At 35.1% G+C, this 17,833-nt stretch overlaps 1 protein-coding gene across 3 annotated transcripts in view; it reads left to right on the forward strand.

The window, feature by feature from the left end:
* Positions 1 to 17,833, forward strand: part of ZNG1A (Zn regulated GTPase metalloprotein activator 1A) — a 59,751-nt gene that overhangs the window by 22,201 nt on the left and 19,717 nt on the right. For 2 of the 3 annotated variants that reach the window (XM_026001580.2, XM_026001582.2), the window contains exons 5-9: positions 719 to 778; positions 2,340 to 2,377; positions 9,047 to 9,093; positions 11,213 to 11,299; positions 17,169 to 17,213. In XM_026001580.2, the coding sequence (XP_025857365.1) occupies positions 719 to 778; positions 2,340 to 2,377; positions 9,047 to 9,093; positions 11,213 to 11,299; positions 17,169 to 17,213 (277 nt within the window). The remainder of the gene's footprint in view (positions 1 to 718; positions 779 to 2,339; positions 2,378 to 9,046; positions 9,094 to 11,212; positions 11,300 to 17,168; positions 17,214 to 17,833) is intronic. The other variant, XM_026001581.2, reaches the window with a different exon arrangement.

The following is a 17,833-nucleotide window of genomic DNA, read 5'->3' on the forward strand; positions in this document are numbered from 1 at the left end:
TCTTTACTGCCAGTTTTCTTTCTCTTGTATAGGGCATACTGATCAGGGCTTCTGGTTTGCCACCAAACCAATTTCTGTCAAAAACAAGGTTTAATTTTTTACTTAGACATTATTTTTCCTCAGACTCAAATTTTATATCAGTATTGAATAGTGTGAGGTTTTATTAGTAGTACTGTAGATTATATAATTTTACCTTCTCTTTCTCTTCTATAAAACTTAAAAGCTTTTCTCTCTTTTTGTCAAATGACTTCAGAATTATCTATGTTGTGGTTTGCTTTCCTTTAGAGAGATAATTCATTATTTGTGAGCTGTATGATTATTAAATTTGAGAGAGGAAAAAAATAAGTCCTATATGCACATATAATACCCAGATTATTTGGTAATATCTGTTAGTAGATTATTATGGCACTGATAGAAGCTTGGTATTGGGTTTGTATGTGATAAGAGTTGATCTGTTTTCCTTCCTCCTTTTTTTTTTTTTTTTTTTTTTTGAGGAAAAGGGAGAAAGGAAGAAATGAGTATAAAGAGTAAAGGATTCTATCATTGTAATTTCCATAAAGAAGTTTGGAAAGCCATACTTAATTCGTATATGTGTTCGCCTGCTAATTCTGTTAGGACAAATTAAAACAGCATGGACAGAATAATGTTTCTCAGTTTTGTTTTTTTCCTCAGTTTAAAGAAATATTTTTATTTGATGAATATTATATATATTTTTCAGGTGCTGTAGCTTCTATGTTTTGGGTTGATGCTGAATTAGGGGTTGATATTTATCTTGATGGTAAGTGAAAAAGCAAATATTTTTGTTTTCAAGTACAGTGTTATAGTTAAGATTTTTTTTCATTCACATTTTAATCCTCGCATTGTTACTCCTTTTAAATTTGTTTAGTTTGATAATGAAGTGAGCCTTTGTTTATAACAGATTACAAAGCCTCAGACAATGGTAGAACTAGATGCTGGATCTTAATGTCACCTCCCAATTAGTGCTTTCACTAAGATTTTCCTTTTAAAATACGATGTAGGGGATCCCTGGGTGGCGCAGCGGTTTGACACCTGCCTTTGGCCCAGGGTGCGATCCTGGAGACCCGGGATCGAATCCCACATCAGGCTCCCAGTGCATGGAACCTGCTTCTCCCTCTGCCTGTGTCTCTGCCTCTCTCTCTCTCTCTCTCTCTCTGTGACTATCATAAATAATAAATAAAAATTTAAAAAAATTTAAAAAAATAAAATATGATGTAGGTTTTTTTTTTTTTTAAGATTTATTTATTTATTCATGAGAGACACACAGAGAGAAGCAGAGACATAAGCAGAGGGAGAAGGAGAAGCTGTCTCCCTGCGGGGAGCCTGATGGTAGAACTGGATCCTGGATCCCAGGATCAAGCCCTGAGCCAAAGGCAGATGCTCAACCACTGAGCCACCCAGGTGTCCCTGATGTGGGTTTCTTTTATCCTCTGTTTAATTTATGTACTTAGTATATTAGCAAATGTACAGTATGAGGATCATATTTCTACATTTCATTTTTCTCTTGAAGATAAGAATTAAGCAAAGCCCTCACCCCTTACTTTATTTGCTGTAACACTTTTGGACAATTTTATTCATAGACTTCATTTAAGACATATTAGAAACTTTGTGAATGAAGTAACTATGCCCCTCTCATCCTTTACCTTTCTTTAAACCAGGTCTTCCTTAGACTAAAGAGTGAAATTTAAGACTGTGCCCAGTCATTTGGCGCTAATATGTGTAGCATGTAGTTAGTTGAATTCCCTAGATATCGTCAAACTCATTCTGCTGTTACCATTTGAAAAAATTATTTAGCTTATAAATTCAGAGATTGCCAAACAAATTGACCTTTTGGAAACTTAGGTACATGTTATGGAAAATATTAGTGTGAGATTCAATGCAAAGTACTGAGAATAAGATCTCTTAACACACCTCAGATTTGTTAAGCAATAATTTAAATGTTAAGAAAAGTCTCGATTTTGATTATGTGAATATAAACTGGAAAAATAACCTATCTTGTGTAATTTATCACATTGCACTTTATATTATGGAATTTGTCTCATCATATTTTGGAATGTGAGCTTTTTAAAGGCCAAAGAAATCTTATTTTCTTCTTTATTTAATTTAAAAAATATTTTATAATCTCTATAATGCCTTAACATGGTGCTAAGCACTCAGTACACATTTGAAATGTGTTTACTTATTGGTGGAATTGAATTAAATTGCATCTTTGTCAAGAGAAAAACCAATACTTTATTGAGTAACATTTGGCAACTGAAATAGGTTAGTTGTGATTTTCATTCTCAAGTATAAAGGTGATTAAAAGATGTATTCCTTTGTAGGTATCATAACTGTTGTGGATTCAAAATATGGATTAAAAGTAAGTTGAAAGATTGCTGTGCACAAATAACTAATTATTTGTTAAAGCTGGGAATGTGGATTGATTATCATATTCTACATTTTGTTTGGATATTTTAACAAAAAACTTTTTTTAAATATCCTGAATGGTAGATGAAATTTGTGTGTCTTTTAATTATTGCATTTTAAAATTAAGTTATTTTCTGTTACCCTGGTTTGATATGATAGAAATTGGAAGTGTAATATTTTATAATATTTTATAATGACTGTATTAAAGGATACAGTTTGGGTATGTGTAACTAACTCCTCACTGGGATTCAACCCCAATGTTGATGGGTTTTTCTAGTTGATAGAAAAAAGTGAGCTTGATAAAGCAGAACTTTTTTTTTCTTGTTAAACTGCTATCAGAAATAATTGCATTTAAAAATATAATTGCTTTACCTTATTTTGAAGAAATCAAGATTTATACATAGGTGTAATGAGGAGAAACTCTCCTTTAAAAGTCATCCTCCTGTGAATGTTTTCATAACTATCAAGCTCCTCAAATGCATTTAAAGAGACTTCAGTTCATAAAATGCACCTAGTAAGATTTTTTTTTAAGATTTATTTATTTATTCATGAGAGACACAGAGAGAAAGAGAGGCAGTGACACAGGCAGAGGGAGAGGGAGAAGCAGGCTCCATGCAGGGAGCCTGATGTGGGACTCGATCCTGGGTCTCCAGGATCATGCCCTGGGCTGAAGGCGGCGCTAAACCACTGAGCCACCCAGGCTGCCCTAGTAAGATTTTTTTAAACATATTAGTGCATAAAATAAAACAGTAATTCTCAACTTTCCAAGTCAAATATTACTAGGGAAAAGAGAATGAAATTATCTTCCATCTCCTGGTCCCAGTCTGGAATGTGGATAGCACCCTAAGTAATCATTTCTAGGAAATTTAAATTTAATTTTTAAAATTTCATGTCCATTTTGTATTCTGTTCCACAATATATCTGAATTTGTTAATTCGAAAAAGTTTTCCTTCTGGGGCACCTGGCTGGTTCAGTCCATGGAGTTGTGTGACTCTTGATCATGGGGTTGTGAGTTCAAGCCTCATGTTGGGTATAGAGATTGCCTAAAAAAATAAAATCTTAGAAAAAAAGTTTTTCTTCCAAACCTTCAATAAAATTATTCTCTCGGGGTTATATGACAGGCTTGTTAAATGGTTACCAGTATCCCTTCCCTGGCCCTTTGGCTCCTTCAGGAATAGAGCAGGCTAATTTGAGATGTTTGGGAAATAATTTCTTTATAGATTTTAAGTCCAAATTTATTAATCATCTTAGGAATCAAAAAAAAGATTCCAAATATTTCATTTTTACTCAGAAAAATTCCAACTGTTCTAAAATCGTTTTATTTCTAACAAAATGTTTATGGGGGAAGCAAAATACATCAAATTCTTCACTCTGAATGTTTATTATAGGCATATTTGAATTAATCTTATGTATATTTATTATCAAATTTGAGATGCCTACAGGAGATAAGTTATTTTGTTCTTTTGATAGACTTAAAGTATTGAGAGTTATTGAGAGTTAAACTCTTTATGTATTTATGATTACAGGATTAATTTTATATGTATATTTAGATGTGCAGAGGAGTTAAATAGAATCTATTGTCAGTGTAATTGAGGCCATATAAACAAAGCAACATTCTGAATAATGCAAACACAGTAAACGTTTAACCTTCTGCCACCTTGATAAAACCTCTTAAATTATTAAATCAATATACCTACACAAAACTGACATACTGTCAGGATAATGGAAACTTTAGATTTTCTAAGTCAGATGCCAGATAAATAACTTTTCTTTTATATAAAGAATTTGCCCACTTGTCCAATTCCTCTGGATGCAAAGCTTGACCTCAGTAGCTGCTTGTGATTCAGAGAATTCTGAGGCAGTACAAGTAATGACACTTGGATAATGGGCAGCAATTTAAGGGTGTCATGCTTCACAGAGCCAGCCCATCACAAGTAAAGCTGAGAAATGGTACCCTGTGGCCAGGCAGCCAAATTGAAACTGAAATGGTAATTGATATCATGGGCTATCACTCTAATGGGATTGTCACCCATTGATCTGAAATATTCATTTTTTAATCACGGGCAAAGAATTGGACAACTTCAAATGACAGCTCTCTATTCTCAGGACTTGACACCCAGGCTACCAACATTGTTCTTTTCAGTTCTACAAACGTGACAGCATTTAATGCAATAGAATCAATGGATGAAGTTACACAGGAAAGGTCAAGCAAGAGGTTTCTTTCTGGCTCTTCTGTTATATTGCACTAGCTGTTGAAACAATTCAGTCAGAAAACAGTTTGGCTTGGAAAAGACTAGAAAAATAAATAGACTGACATTATGCAATAATCATTTTCTAGCAGCTGAAATAGCATCAGATCTATATCCAATCCTTTAGAAAGAGAGAGCTGCTTACTGCTGCTTTTTTAAAATGTAGTCTGACATCTTTGACACTAGATTTCTTTCCAGTTTGGTCAACAACAACGTTTTCCCCATCTTTCTCTTTTCTTTCCCATCCACCTTGTTTCTGTTTCTGCAGAAAAGGACACCCAGTAGCCATTCTTGAAGTCATGTCTACCTTGGTGTTATTTCAAAGGGTTTCTTTCACAGTAAGAGAGAAAGAAACCTTACACTCTTAACTGTGTGCTGACTTGGAGGGTTGAATCTTGACTCTTTGGATGTGTTGGATTAATTAGTACCAAAATATTTTTTCTCTTTCCTAATATATAAGCAAAAGCCATAGTTTCTCAGCAGAGATAAGGAATCCTTTGTGTGTGTGTGTGTGTGTGTGTGTGTGTGTGTGTGTATTCACACATATGCACTCTAAAATTTGGGGGGAGGGGATTGCAAATATTTTCCTTCCTTGCCTGTACAAGTAGAATAGAATACCAGAATTCCCATTTTTTAACATTATAAATGGAAGTTATCCGACTGAATCATTGATACTGGAGAATGTCCTCTTGAGAAACAGAGTGGTTTTAGTCTTTTTGCAGTTTGACTTGGGGAAGTAGGAAGTTACATAAGGGAAATAAATGTTGGTAAATATTTGTATGATAAAATAAGTGTTAATGTGCATTTATTATTTATGTTTCTATAACCATATATGCATAGAACAGGGCTTTTTATCTGTTTTTCTATAATTATGTATGATTATAACATGTCTTATCTGTAATAGATTGTACATATTGGCCTATTTTTATTTTGGGGATTTTAACTTGTTTTTATTTTTGATTCTTCTTGACTTCCTGAAGGTAGTAAAATATTGGTTTTTCCAAGTTAACTTTTGAGTGTAGATTTCTAATCTTCTGGAGAAGTAAATGCATTAAAAACATGGATTACTTGTGAAACTATTAGTTCTATTTAGGTATAGAAATGAAAAACCAAAATCTCTTATTTTCTTGCCATATCTTTTTTTATAACCCACTAACTCACAGCCAGAGAGCCCCAAATTCATATGTAAATAAAGCTTCCAAAAGGTCAACAATGTAGTACTTTGAAAAATATTCCAAATTTTTGAAAGAACTAGTATATTCCAGGATCTTTCAGGAACAGATACCTTATGAAAAATACATCTTTGTTAAATATACACCACTGAATAGAAAGGGATTTGTTGCTGCACATCAAATAGAATATTTCAAATAACATCCACTTATCTTTGTCAACAAATAGGGGTGTTAACTACAGTTCATTCAACAAATATTTTTTTAGCCTGTGCTAGTTATTATTTCCAGAATGGTGAGAGCCCTTATTCTCTATAGGACATTAATAATAGGGTTTACAGTAGCCTCAGGTCAAGAATAACTAGTAAAAATAGTAAACTTACATAAAATGTACCCATGAACATTAAAACTAGTTGTTAGAAAGATTTAACTAGCTTTATAATTTAAGTTTTAAAACATAAATATTTGCAGCTTGATCTTCTGTTGACAATGATTGTCGGAGCCGTGAATTCACCTAGAATTCAACATCATTTATAATTCCCATTCATGCACACAAAACACACACCATTAACACACAACTTACTCCTCGTGTCTTGAGAGAATCTTCTCTTCTTTAAATCTTTGGCCTCCCAGTCAATCCCAAGTTCAAATGTCTTTTAACTCAAACTTCACTCTCAGATATTTAACAAGTTTCCAACCACACTTCATCAATGCTTTTCCTATTCTTTTCATGTTGCATTGCCAAACTCTGAAGCCTGCCTCAAAGAGATCACCAGATAAAAGAAAATAAATGAAATATAAAGTGGTTATTTCAGAATAGAACATGGGAGGATCAGAATTGTTCAAGATTCCCTGCTGGGATCGATCATACTTTGACTGCAATGATGTTTAGTAACTAGAGATAAACTTGAAATACTAGAATACATTATAAGCCTAATCCTAGGTAGTCTTATGAAAATGTATCTCTTTTTATCTTCTGAACCTATCTATATTCACATTGCTCTTCAAGATATCTTAAGTTATATTTTTTCCTCTTTTCAGAGCTGCTTCTTTGGGGGCTACTTTTTTTTTTTATTGAGGTGTAATTCATAAGGGGCTACTTTTCTGATAAGGCTTCTTGTAACTATGGCTGGATGTTTTGTTCTAGTCTTCCAAGAAGGGCCATTTTATTTTTTAGAGTCACTTCTAAAGTCATGTGGTCTTTAACTTTGGGGACTATTTTGCATATAAGTGCTAATGCAAATAAATTTAAACCCAAGTAGACCTTATCACATGTCACCCCATGAATGTTGACAATGGAAGGAATACCTTGCCTGTAGTATAATATCAGTTCTGGACTGAAAAGCTGGGGAAGAAAATTTTCTTTTTTGCATAAACCAGAAAAACCGCTAGTGTGCAGTTTCCTTGTTGACCTCAGCAGATGAACTGAGCTGATAGTGTTATTTCAGATTCGCGGAATTATCTGAATCTTGGTTTGTGTAGACTTGCAATCTACATGCAATTTTAACTAAATCAGATAGCTTTTACATTTTCACTTTGTACATAGGCTCTCCCCACCCTTTTCAACATCCATTAGTTAATTGATCTTTGTAAACTGGCATTGAAACATTACAACAATGTTTTGTTGCACCAATTTTATAAACTTTTACAGTGCAATACGTGTTATTTTTCCGAGACAAACCAAAGGTTAACTTCTCAAGGTTCTTGCTGCCTGCTTTAGCAGCATTTGATGGGAGGATCTTTTATATACATTTGTAATAGATGAAAAACCAGATTGCGAATCCTTTTTTTTTTTTTTTAAAGCTTAAACCATGTACCAAGTTTTTGGTCCAAATTGTGTAGGATAAGTTAAACTTAAATTGCATTCTATTAACCAATATGAGTGTATTTCTGTAAGCATAGTTATGTTGAAATAAAGTTTTAAAAAGCAAAAAAAAAAAAATAGTAAACTTTGTCTTTTGGCAAGGAACAGTTTTTGATATAATACTCTAATAATAAAAATGTAATTTGTAATTTTTAGGTAATCTCTATGAGAATACTCTTACATGATTGTTAACATTTATGTAACATCTGTATACAAGACTGATTTTATATGACATAAAAAGCTTTCACTCATAAGTTTTTAAAATAATGGTCATTTTACTTCAATTGAGCTTGTTTTCAGTTTTTGAAAAATTCCCCTATCATAAGGTATCCTGTGACAGTGACAGTATTAGATTTAGTTTCTTCTTTTGTAAAATGAGAATAGCTATTTCCTTGAATTCTTATGAAGGCTAAATGTGTTAATGTGTAAAAGGATTTAAGAATTTATGAAGTTTGATTTCAAATACAAAGAATGTTAATATAATCAAATTTCCTCTAACCCCAGTAAACAGCTTTTTATTGTGAGGGTTGGAGTAATGAAGGTGAAACGTTTTGCAGAGATGAGCCTTATGGCATTGATGCCTTTAGGGATTTAAATAGGATTGTGGACAAATAATAACTGCTTCTGGAGAGATAAAAGCTTCCTTGTAGGCCCCTAAATTAGTGTCATAGTATTTTTTTGGAGCTAGTAGTATTTTTTTGACCTCTGGAGAGGGTCAGCAAAGTCAACAGTTGCCCTGAGAGGCCATGTCACTAAAGTGTGGGTTTCTCTAAGTGATAAACTGCTTTTAGGCTAGGATTGGGGCTGTGGCCTTCCCTTGTTTCGAGGGCATATGAAGGGCTCAGCACTGAATCCATATTGTATGTGATGCTAGGATGGGAAGTGGGAAGTGGGACTGGAATGGACAGAAGTGTATTAGATTTTAAGGAAGGCTAATTTTAGTGGTTATCTCTTTAAAATAATGAATATTTAGAAGAAAAACAGTTTTGAGAAAAGAAAAAGGCCTATACTTTGACAAAAGCCTATTGCTTTTTGTTTTTATTGACATTATTTAAATCTAGAGGGTTTTCCTTTTAAGAAAAAGGAGATAGCAGGGGAACAATTTCAGTCCTGCCCCCTCCTCTCAAAAACCCAACAGATTCACTGTAGGAAAACAATTACAAATGGGGATTAAAATGCTTTAAGTTAGAAAAATTAGTTCTGCATTTGCATGTTCAGTGATAGAACTTGTTGAAATCTATATTAGAAGCAAGAAAGGAGTCTCCAAAGTAAAATTCATTGTGTTGATATTAGCATTTATGTTTTCCCACAGTAACTTTTTTCAAACTTTGTTTTTTTAGCATTTAGAAGAAGAAAAACCTGATGGCCTTATCAATGAAGCTTCCAGGTATTCATATTTAAAGTACATACTGATTACTGGGGGCACCTGTGTGGGTGGTTCAGCATATCATGATCCCAGGGTCCTGGATCAATCACCATGTTGGGCTACTTGCTTCTCCATCTCCCTCTGCCCCCTGCTTGTACTCTCTCTCATTCTCTCTTTGTCACATAAAGTGTTAAAAAAAAATAAAGTATATATTGATTACTAGCGAATTGGAAAGAAGAAATTATTATGAAATCTCAAGCCAAAGTGAGAAATACAAAAACATAGTCAAGGAAAATGTGTTATCTTTTTTCCCTGGTAATTGAATTATTGCTGTTTATAATGGTCTGATGACTAAATTTTATTTAAAACTTTTACTATATAGCATAAAATGAGTGTTGGGCACAGCAGTTCTCTGAGAGGAGCTTGGGAACAGTGGAATATTTAAAACTAATGTAATTTAATTGGGATTGAAGAGGATTATAAAGAAAAGAATTGGTTCATTTACTGCCTTCTTCAACAGTAATTCATTTGATTCACATATTCACTGTTATTTAGAACAACAGAGGGACAAATATGGAAATAGTTTTAATTTGCATTTAGAACATTTTTTTGTTTAGATACCTTTATGTTCCTAATTGGGTTGTCTTTAGACTTAGAAATATTTAACTTAGTGTGCCTACCCTAAGCATTCTTGCTAATGGAGGAAAAAGCTTTGCCATACAGCACAGTTGCTAAGTCTGCTGCTGGGGTAAAGGGGGGGGCTCTCTGACGTTTGCTAAGGATGATCCAGACATTAATAATAGATTGCCAGCAAGCAGTTGGCTCCCTCTCATTTTGGAGTGTGGTGCTCTGTGGTGCTGTAATCCTGCCTGAACACTGCATTGGGTATATAGGTATAATTCAGATTAAACTGAACTTAAACATTTTTGTAAGTTTATTTATTAAAATATATTCATTATAGAAAATGTAATGTAAATAAATAAGCCAAATAGAAAATAGTGAAGTGTCATAAAAGCCACAATGAAGATGAGGCACCTGGGTGGCTCATTCAGTTTAAGTGACTTGATTTCAGCTCAGGTCAAGGTCTTAGGGTATGAGAGATCTAGCCTGTGTTGGGCTCTGTGCTCATCAGGGAGTCTGTTTCTCTCCTTTTCCCTCTGCCCCTTCCCTCCACTTGTGCTCTCTCTTTCAACTAAATAAACCTTTTTTAAAAAGCCAAAATAAAGTAAAACATAGAAGGCCTCCAATTTAAATATAGTAACTGTTTATATTTTGAGATGTCCACATTAAATCTTTATTCATAGAACACTTAAACAAAAACGGGATTGTGATGTATATACTACAATACTTGGTATATACTTCAATACTTGGTTTTTCAATGAATTAAAGTTCATTTATTTTTGAGAATTTGGCTATGTTCTTTGAAACAAATGACAATATCTTCAAGTAGCATAAAACTAGAATTAGGGATAAATAGCCTAGTGATTAAAATTTCCTGAAGAATTGAGGAAAATTTAAAGAATCTCAGTTCTCTACTTCTGTTAATAGAAAAAGAACTTCTATTTATAGTAAGCTATTTTGTTATCTAGCATTCTGTCAATGGGATTCTTTAACTTGAATGTCTGTGTATCTATTTTACAGAGAAAATACATATTTATAGTGATGAAAGAGACATTTGTCCAAGATCTTGATGTATCTTCTGAAGTGTAGTTTAAAAAAAATGGTTTGGTGTTCATGTTAATTTGTTTTATTTCCTTGAAAATTCTAGGTAATAACATGGAATATTTTAATCAGTAGACTATCCATGTTTGACCATATTGAATATCTGACTTTTTTGCATTTCTTTATAAAATTATGAGTTGAAAATAATCCTTGATTGTAAACATTTGGGAATACTTTGTAGTTTCAGAGTAACAAGTGAGAGCACTTCGGAAATATCTTTTGAATGAATACATGTGAAATCTGAATTTAATAGTGATGGATGCAATTTATTCTTACTGTTTGAAGCATAATAAATAGTAAATTCACTTACTGTATAGAGTACTATATAGTTCTTAATGCTATTTGATCTGAAGGAGGTGTTGCTATTTTTAATTTCTTAACATTTCTCTTGACATCTGTTCTTTGTTTGCTAATTTAGGCAAGTCGCTTTGGCAGATATCATCATCATTAATAAAACAGACTTGGTTTCAGAAGAGGATTTAAGCAAATTAAGAGCAGCCATTAGGTATGAAATTTTAAGTGTTAATTACCTACAGATCCGAAGTGTACTATACAAAAAACTAGTATATTATCCTGTAGAAACTTAAGTTCAAGGTTGACCTGCATCAAGTATCATTTGGGAATCATTTATTGTTGATGTCTGATTGGCTATTATGTAATGGCAATATATAGAATTATTCCCCATTTCTCACAAAATGGAGTTAGAACATAGACTAATATTCAGGATCTTCTGACTCCATCCTCCTTTTCTGGTCTTCTCTTTGACTCTCTCCCTACAGGAAGCTCTCTAACTTTACTCAGGGTGACTTACTTTCCCATGGATGTGTCTTGCCAGATCCTTTATTTACTCTTACGTGCTCTCACTCTGCCAGTCCTTGAATTCCTTCATTGTCTCTGTTTTTCTTTGCTTTCTTTTTTTGTTTTTCATAAGCAATTTTATCCATTCTCTAGAGTCCTCCCAATGCCCCCTCCCTCACTCCTCTGTGAAGTCTCCCCTGACTCAGGTGGTCTCCTTTCCCTGAGCCCTCACTGATTTGTCTTCCCTGACTGTCAACTAAACATGCCTGTCTTTCAGCTTTGGTTTGATGTCTTCAGTGTCCGTGGCCAAGATTGGTCAATGTAGGACAAGATGAATGATACTCACTCAGATGTGCTAAATGACCCAACAGTCATTTGGACTTTTCAAATGGCATTTGAGTTCAGGGACTTTGAATTATTTTTTAAGTCATAAGTTAATAAATGTCATCTTCAAAGAGACAGTCAGTAGCTTTTATTATTAATCATTTCTAATGGGTGTAATCTGCTGACATCAGATTTTGATTCTGTTTATATAGCGTGTTATAAATTGAATCAGTAAAGATAAGGCTTGTAAGAAGATTGCCTACAGTGATTAATGATTGAAGAAGTAAATTTCCTATTTGTATATTTGTTTTATCTTAATAATAATATCCTTTGAGTCTTTACTATGAAAAACTGTAATACTGTCTCCATGTGGAGGGCAGGTAGTGCTGCATAGTGGGTTTTGTTTTGTTTTGTTTTCTTTTTTTTTTTTTTTTTTTTTTGGAAGATTTTATTTTATTCATGAGAGACACAGGCAGAGGGAGAAGCAGGCTCCATGCACCGGGAGCCTGACACGGGACTTGATCCTGGGTCTCCAGGATCACGCCCTGGGCTAAAGGCGGCACTAAACCGCTGAGCCACCCAGGCTGACCACTGCATGTGTTTAAGAAGATGAACTTTAGAATCTGGTTGGGTTCTACTTTTTGTCTGTTTTTTTGCTGTGTTCTTTTTTTTTTTTTAATTATTTTTTTATTGGAGTTCAATTTGCCAACATACAGCATATCACCTAGTGCTCATCCCGTCAAGTGCCCCCCTCAGTCACCCCAATCCCCCGCCCACCTCCCTTTACGCTACTCATTGTTCGTTTCCCAGAGTTAGGTGTCTCTCATGTTCTGTCACCCTCACTGATTTTTCCCACTCATTTTCTCTCCTTTCCCCTTTATTCCCTTATACTATTTTTTATATTCCCCAAATGAATGAGACTGTATAAAGTTTGTCCTTTTCCGATTGACTTATTTCACTTAGCATAATACCCTCCAGTTCCATCCACGTTGAAGCAAATGGTGGATATTTGTCGTTTCTAATGGCTGAGTAATATTCCATTGTATACATAGACCACAGCTTCTTTTTTTTTTTTTTTTATTTATGATAGTCATAGAGAGAGAGAGAGAGAGAGGCAGAGACACAGGCGGAGGGAGAAGCAGGCTCCATGCACCGGGAGCCTGATGTGGGATTCGATCCCGGGTCTCCAGGATCGCGCCCTGGGCCAAAGGCAGGCGCCAAACCGCTGCGCCACCCAGGGATCCCCTAGACCACAGCTTCTTTATCCATTGATCTTTTGATGGACACCGAGGCTCCTTCTGCAGTGTGGCTATTGTGGACATTGCTGCTATAAACATCGGGGTGCAGGTGTCCTGGCGTTTCACTGCATCTGTATTTTTGGGGTAAATCCCCAGCAGTGCAATTGCTGGGATATAGGGTAGTTCTATTTTTAACTCTTTGAGGAACCTTCACACAGTTTTCCAGAGTGGCTGTACCAGTTCACATTCCCACCAAGAGTGCAAGAGGGTTCCCCTTTCTCCACATCCTGTCCAACATTTGTTGTTTCCTGCCTTGTTAATTTTCCCCATTCTCACTGGTGTGAGGTGGTATCTCATTGTGGTTTTGATTTGTATTTCCCTGATGGCAAGGGATGCGCGGAGCATTTTCTCATGTGCTTGTTAGCCATGTCTATGTCTTCCTCTGTGAAATTTCTGTTCATGTCTTTTGCCCATTTCATGATTGGATTGTTTGTTTCTTTGCTGTTGAGTTTAATAAGTTCTTTATACACCTTGGATACTAGCCCTTTATGTGATATGTCATTTGCAAATATCTTCTCCCATTCTGTAGGTTGTCTTTTAGTTTTGTTGACTGTTTCTTTTGCTGTGCAGAAGCTTTTTATCTTGATTAAATCCCAATAATTCATTTTTGCTTTTGTTTCCCTTGCCTTCATAGATGTGTCTTGCAAGAAGTTGCTGTGGCCAAGTTCAAAAAGGGTGTTGCCTGTGTTCTCCTCTAGGATTTTGATGGAATCTTGTCTCACATTTAGATCTTTCATCCATTTTGAGTTTATCTTTGTGTATGGTATAAGAGAATGGTCTAGGTTCATTCTTTTCCACATGGCTGTCCAATTTTCCCAGCACCATTTATTGAAGTGACTGTCCTTTTTCCAGTGGATAGCCTTTCCTGCTTTGTCGAATATTAGTTGACCATAGAGTTGAGGGTCCATTTCTGGATTCTCTATTCTGTTCCATTGATTTATGTGTCTGTTTTTGTGCCAGTACCATACTGTCTTGATGATCACAGTTTGTTGTACAGCTTGAAATCCGGCATTGTGATGCCCCTGACTCTGGTTTTCTTTTATAATATTCCCCTGGCTATTCGGGGTCTTTTCTGATTCCACACAAATCTTAAGATGATTTGTTCCAACTCTCTGAAGAAAGTCCATGGTATTTTGATAGGGATTGCATTAAATGTGTAAATTGCCCTGGGTAGCATTGACATTTTCACAATATTAATTCTTCCAATCCATGAGCATGGAATATTTTTCCATCTCTTTGTGTCTTCCTCTATTTCTTTCAGAAGTGTTCTGTAGTTTTTTAGGGTATAGATCCTTTACCTCTTTGGTTAGGTTTATTCCTAGGTATCTTATGCTTTTGGGTGCAATTGTAAATGGGATTGACTCCTTAATTTCTCTTTCTTCAGTCTCATTGTTAGTGTATCGAAATGCCACTGATTTCTGGGCACTGATTTTGTATCCTGCCACACTGTGGAATTGCTCTAGGAGTTCTAGCAATCTTGGAGTGGAGTCTTTTGGGTTTTCTATGTACAGTATCATGTCATCTGGGAAGAGGGAGAGTTTGACTTCTTTGCCAATTTGAGTGCCTTTTATTTCTTTTAGTTGCCTGATTGCTGAGGCTAGGACTTCTAGTACTATGTTGAATAGCAGTGGTGAAAGTGGCCGTCCCTGTTGTGGTCCTGATCTTAGGGGAAAGGCTCCCAGTGTTTCCCCATTGAGAATGATATTTGCTGTGGACATGTCGTAGATGGCTTTTAACATGATGAGGAATGTTCCCTCTATCCCTACACTCTGAAGAGTTTTGATCAGGAATGGATGCTGTATTTTGTCAAATGCTTTCTCTGTATCTATTGAGAGGGTCATATGGTTCTTGTTTTTTCTCTCCTTGATATGATTTATCACACTGATGGCTTTATGAGTGTTGAACCAGCCTTGCATCCCGGGGATAAATCCCACTTGGTCATGGTGAATCTTTTTAAAGAATAAAAAAAAAAATTTTTTTTTTAAGATTTTATTTATTTATTAATGAGAGACACAGAGAGATAGAGAGAGAGGCAGAGACACAGGCAGAGGGAGAAGCAGGCTCCATGAAGGGAGCCCAACATGGGACTCGATCCTGGGTCTCCAGGATCATGCCCTGGGCCCAAGGCAGTGCTAAACCGCTGAGCCACCCAGGCTGCCCTAATCTTCTTAATGTACTGTTGGATACTATTGGCTAGTATCTTGTTGAGAATTTTTGCATCTGTGTTCATCAGGGATATTGGTCTATAATTCTCCTTTTTGGTGGCATCTTTGTCTGGTTTTGGAATTAAGGTGATCCTGTGTTCTTTTTAATTCTCCTCTCTAAAATGGGAAATAATATGTACTTCGTTAAGTTTGGTTTAAGTGTTCATGAGACAGTGTTGGCAAACTTTGCACAGTGCCTGACACATAGTAAGTGCTCTCTTAGCTACTGTTGAAATTATTAGAGTGTAGATTTTTTTATCATGGTTTATTTACATAGTATTTTCAAGCTGCAATGAATAAAAACAGGAAAGAAATAGAAAAATGGTTGATATATTTTAAAAGTCTAGAAAGATGAAAGCAGTGAATGGAGATTACTTCTTTTACCCCTTTTGACACTGGTCTCCTAAATTTTGTTTCTCTTTCCAAAATCCTCTACATCATTGTGATTGCTGGAAAGGAGGACATAAATCCATGTAGCAAACATTTTTGGCAAGAAAGAAAAGATTATTGCTACTGGACTTATCCATTGCCATATTAACTGTTTAAGCTGGGTCTGTAACATCAGCAGTATTGACTATTATCCACCTTGTTGCCAGGCTACTCTGTAAAGCAATCCCAGGAAAGAATTTGGACAAAGCACTTTGATAAACGACAGACCCTTTGGTTTTGGGTCCTCCATTGTACATCAGACTTGTAACTGACTGGGTGTTTGATTTGAGGAATTGGAAGAAGATGAACATATCTGAGAGAAGCGGCCATCAGGCCATACAGTATATTCAGTTGAGATTAAGAACTTTTTTTTTAAATTTTTTTTAAAAATTTATTTATGATAGTCACAGAGAGAGAGAGAGAGAGAGGCAGAGACATAGGCAGAGGGAGAAGCAGGCTCCATGCATCGGGAGCCCGATGTGGGATTCGATCCCAGGTCTCCAGGATCGCGCCTGGGCCAAAGGCAGGCGCCAAACCGCTGCGCCACCCAGGGATCCCTGAGATTAAGAACTTTTGAAATGGTGGAGAGACTTGCCACAGAACCCAAGCTTCAATGAAAGGCACATATAGAAGCATGTAGCACTGAAGGCAGTGGGATTGCTGGTATAAAGATAAATGTGGTATATAGTATGTGGCAAAGAATTTAGCTAGCATTTTTGGTGCCATACAGAGGGAGTCCTGTTTCATTATCTTAGTAGTATCAGAAAGGGAAGGACTGGCAGAGACTCTCGTTAGGGAACCAAGAGGTAATTATGTGAAAGAACTTGGATGCTTGACTTAGTGTTACTGTGAATACTCAGGACCATCTGGGGTCAAAGCCACTCACAACTAGGTTTTTACTTCTAGGCTGTCTATGGCCATTTCCACAATGTGTGCTTGTGGAAAATGAGTCTCAGTAAGAATCTTGATTTATCTACTAATTTTGAAAACATTAGAATTACTGGCTGTTCATGAATCATTTTTCCTAAAGTGAAGGATCTCTTTATAATTCAGAGTAGCCCCTAGTTTGTCAGTTGTGCTGTGGATTTTTGCCTATCATGTCTGAAGTAGAATATACCTGATTTATGATTAGAAAAAAAATAAATTATAAAAAATATAAGTTTTATTTAAAAATATGTTATAAAAAATATAAATTTGTTTTAATTTTTTATCCAGATATATTTGTATATGCTTATTTCCTGTTTTAGAATAACATGCCTTATGATTTTTTAAAAATTTAACAATTTTTATCCTTTCTTCCTCATTTTTATCTTTATTTCAGATCAATAAATGGACTGGGAAAAATTTTAGAAACACAAAGATCAAGGTACTTTTAAAAGCCGTTATGAATATTTACAAATAATTTTAGTTAATAATAATTATTAAGTAATTGATAAATATACTTGATTCTACTATAAGAAAAATACATGTGCATTTTTAAAAAATGGGGCCCCCAAAATGTTTTAAATGTTCTTTATAAATTAGTTTGGTTGGGCAGCCCAGATGTCTCAGCCGTTTAGCGCCGCCTTCAGTCCAGAGCCTGATCCTGGAGATCCCGGATTGAGTCCCACATCAGACTCCCTGCATGGAGCCTGCTTCTCCCTCTACCTCTGTCTCTGCCCCTCTCTCTCTCTCTTTCTCTCTCTCTCATGAATAAATAAATCTTAAAAAAAAAATTCCAATCATAAATAAATAAATAAATAAATAAGTAAGTTTGGTTTATTTGGTCAATAAATAAACCAAATAAACTTTTGCTTCTTCTTGTAGCTAAGACTACAGAGCCATGGTAAGACTGGGTAACTGTGCTTTTGCTTCATGAGGAAGACAACCTAGGACTTTTCATCCACTCAAAAAAAGTAATTAGTATAGAAATCTCTAAAAGTATATTATTAGGAATCTTATCTTAGCTTGAAGTACTTAAATGGCTTTCTAATATTTAAAAAAAAA

Source organism: Vulpes vulpes, chromosome 1 (assembly GCF_048418805.1).
Source record: "Vulpes vulpes isolate BD-2025 chromosome 1, VulVul3, whole genome shotgun sequence".
In the NCBI taxonomy this organism is placed as follows: domain Eukaryota; kingdom Metazoa; phylum Chordata; class Mammalia; order Carnivora; family Canidae; genus Vulpes; species Vulpes vulpes.